Source organism: Empidonax traillii, unplaced genomic scaffold (assembly GCF_003031625.1).
Source record: "Empidonax traillii isolate 1590-97213 ecotype Southwest subspecies unplaced genomic scaffold, ASM303162v1 scaffold2676:size19563, whole genome shotgun sequence".
Classification (NCBI taxonomy): domain Eukaryota; kingdom Metazoa; phylum Chordata; class Aves; order Passeriformes; family Tyrannidae; genus Empidonax; species Empidonax traillii.
Genome location: NW_020957869.1, coordinates 1 through 3,139, shown reverse-complemented (window position 1 = coordinate 3,139; position 3,139 = coordinate 1). Strand labels below are relative to the sequence as shown.

The following is a 3,139-nucleotide window of genomic DNA, read 5'->3' as shown; positions in this document are numbered from 1 at the left end:
GAGGGAGGGAAGGAGGGAAGGAGCCTCCCCCCAAAAACCAAGCAGGGCTGCGGCACTTACCCCCACCCCTCCACAGGGCAGCATCACAAACATCCGCTGGGACAGGATCCCTGTGGGCAGAGGGGACACTGAGGACACCAAGGGGGGTGGGGGCTTGGGGAGGGGGGAAAAGCTCAGCACCCAGGGGAGCTGCAGGGACAGGGAGGGGGGGAGACCCCAGACCCACCTGCCAGCTTCCCATTGTCCAGTTTGAGGCGGTTGAGGGGGTTGGTGCCATAGAGGAACACGTGGCGCTCGCTGTGCACGCACTGCAGCTCCTCCAGGGTGGCCTTGCGGCCCCTCAGGCACTGGGGGAGGGGAAACAGGGTGGGGGGTGTCACCCAGCTGGGGGGGTGACACAGCTGCTCCCACCCTGTCCACCTCCAGGGTGAGGGTGGCACATCCAGGGCAGCAACCCCGGGGGCTCAGCCCCTGCTCCTCATGGGGGGGTTTGGGCTTGGGCACCCCCCTGGTGACATCCAGGGGGCAGGGACCCACCAGGACCCCCCCTCAGCCACCCCCCGCTGCCCCCCTGACCTCGCAGCGGCCGCGCAGCCCCCGCTCCTGCAGGCGGGACCAGATGCTCTGGATCCTCCCTGCGTGCTCGGGGTGGTTGCTGTTGTCCCCACAGGAGCACTGGTGCTTCAGCATCACCGAGTCGTACACCAGCCCTGCCACACACACACACCCAAAACCGTGGGGGGGATCCCTCCCAAAGCATGGAGCCTCTGCCCCAAAAAACAGGCCTCTCTATCCCCCAAAACATGGGGGGACTTCATCCCAAAGCATGGAGGTCCCTCTGTCCCAAATTGTGGACCTCTGTCCCAAAAAATGGTCCTCTCTGTCCCAAAAAACAGGTGTCTCTATCCCAAACCAGGGGGGTCTCTCTATCCCAAACCAGGGGGTCTCTCCATCCCAAACCAGGTGGTCTCTCTATCCCAAACCAGGTGGTCTCTCTATCCCAAACCAGGGGGTCTCTCCATCCCAAACCAGGTGGTCTCTCTATCCCAAACCAGGGGGTCTCTATCCCAAACCAGGGGGTCTCTCCATCCCAACACGCTCCAAGCAAATCCTGCCTTGGATTCCTAAGGGAGACGGACCAAGTGGCCAAAAGTCCTACTTGGAAAAGCCACCTGAGCTCAGGCAAAGAAAACCCGGGACCCTCATGCCCTGTTCCCGTCCCTCCCACATCTCCCAGGGCTGGCAGTGACCGGGACTGGTGCCAGGGCTGCCATGGGGACACCCCCAGGTCCCCCCCACAGCCCCCCCCCAGGTACCTGTGGTGAAGTGTGGCTTTGCTGGCTGCTCCTGCACGGGCAGGGCCAGGCCCTTGGGGGTGTCCTGGGTGGGGAGGGACACGCTGGCAGTGGCAGGGGACGACTGTGCCCTGGAGAGGGGTCTGTGCCCCGTGGGGACCACGGGGGGGTCCAAGGGCTGGCGCTTGAGGAGCTGCTGCTGCACCCGCTGGTAGGAATCCCATAGATAGGCCTGGGGAGGGGGGGGGGGGCACAGAGACCACCGTGAGGGCACCAGGGAGGGGGTCCTGCAGCCTGCAGGGGCTGGGGGTCACAGCTCAGAGGAGCTGGGACAATGTCCCAGTGTCTGCTGCTCCCTGCTGGCTCAGCCCCGCAGTGCTGGGATGGGGACAAACAGCGGCGATTTGGGGACAAACACCAGCCATTTGGGGACAATGCTGAGCGATTTGGTGGGGCGATGCTTGGCAGTGTGAGGAAAACGCCCAGCAATGTGGGGGAACAAAGTCCAACAATCGGGGGGCGATTCCCAGCAATTTGGGGACAAAATCCAGCAGTTTGGGGACAATGCCCAGCAGTTTGGGGACAACCCCCAGCAGTTTGGGGACAATGCCCAGCAGTTTGGGGACAAAGCCCAGCAGTTTGGGGACAATGCCCAGCAATTTGGGGACAAAGCCCAGCAGTTTGGGGACAACACCCAGCAGTTTGGGGACAACGCCCAGCAATTTGGGGACGATGCAGAGGGAGGGACACCAAGCTCAGCCTCGCCCTCCTGCAGCCCAATCCCGAGCCCGTTAAGGGACCCAAAACCACCCCCGGTGCCCCCCTCTTTGCCCAGATCCCCCCTTTCCCCTGGGGCCGTGCCCACCCCTGCCAGCCCCCTCCCCGGACCTGCTGCAGGACCAGCTCGTCCTGAGGCTGCAGCACCTTCTGCGTCCTCTCGGGCTCCTTCCCGCTGCTGCCCGGCCTGGGGGGCTCCACGCGTGTCCTGGCGGGGTCAGAGCCCTCCGGGGCAGCCTCGGGGAGGGTCCCCTCGGCCTCCATGTCCTCCGAGGACGGGATCTGCCGCAGCCGGGGCTTCTCGCTCGGCTTGGCCATGCGCTGCAGCCCCGGGGACAGCGAGGGGACACAGGGGACAGGGAGGGGACAGGGAGGGGACAGTGAACACCCAGAGGGGACACAGGGGACAGGGAGGGGACAGGGAGGGGACAGTGAGCACCCAGAGGGGACACAGGGGACAGGGAGGGGACAGGGAGGGGACAGGGAGGGGACAGTGAGCACCCAGAGGGGACACAGAGGGGCCAGGGAGGGGACACAGGGGCCAGGGAGGGGATAGTGAGCACCCAGAGGGGACAGGGAGCACAGAGAGGGGACAGGGAGCACCCAGAGGGGACAGTGAGCACCCAGAGGGGACAGGGAGCACCCAGAGGGGACAGGGAGCACAGGACACCCCGTTCCAGGAGGGTTCAGCCTCTCCCAGAGCCACCACAGAAAGCTCCTGATTTGGAAGGGACCCACCAGGACCATCCCAAGTCCAACACTCAGCCCTGCCCAGGACCCCCCCAAAATCCCACCCTGTGCCCCAGGGGATCATCCAAACCCTCCCGGAGCTCTGGCAGCCTCGGGGCTGTGCCCACCGCCCTGGGGGAGCCTGTTCAGTGCCAACCACCCTCTGGGGGGAAGAACCTTTTCCCAAAATCCAACCTGACCCCCCTGGCACAGCTCCAGGCTGTTCCCTGGTCCCCCCAGAGCTGAGCTCAGGGCCTGCCCCCCCTGAGGATGTTGTGAGGTCCCCCCTCAGCTCCAGCTGGACACACCAAGCGCCCTCAGCCCCTCAAGGACCACCC

The 3,139-nt window shown here is 65.1% G+C and overlaps 1 protein-coding gene across 1 annotated transcript in view; it reads right to left on the bottom strand.

Annotated features, from left to right (window-relative positions):
- LOC114072140 (histone deacetylase 7-like) overlaps positions 1-2,393 on the bottom strand; it is a gene marked incomplete at its 5' end in the record, with an annotated part of 9,381 nt that extends 6,988 nt beyond the window's left edge. Inside the window, 5 exons of the mRNA XM_027910061.1 lie at positions 57-110; positions 227-347; positions 577-710; positions 1,317-1,527; positions 2,184-2,393. Coding sequence (XP_027765862.1) covers positions 57-110; positions 227-347; positions 577-710; positions 1,317-1,527; positions 2,184-2,393 — 730 coding nt within the window. The remainder of the gene's footprint in view (positions 1-56; positions 111-226; positions 348-576; positions 711-1,316; positions 1,528-2,183) is intronic.
- Between the last annotated feature and the right edge of the window lie 746 nt (positions 2,394-3,139).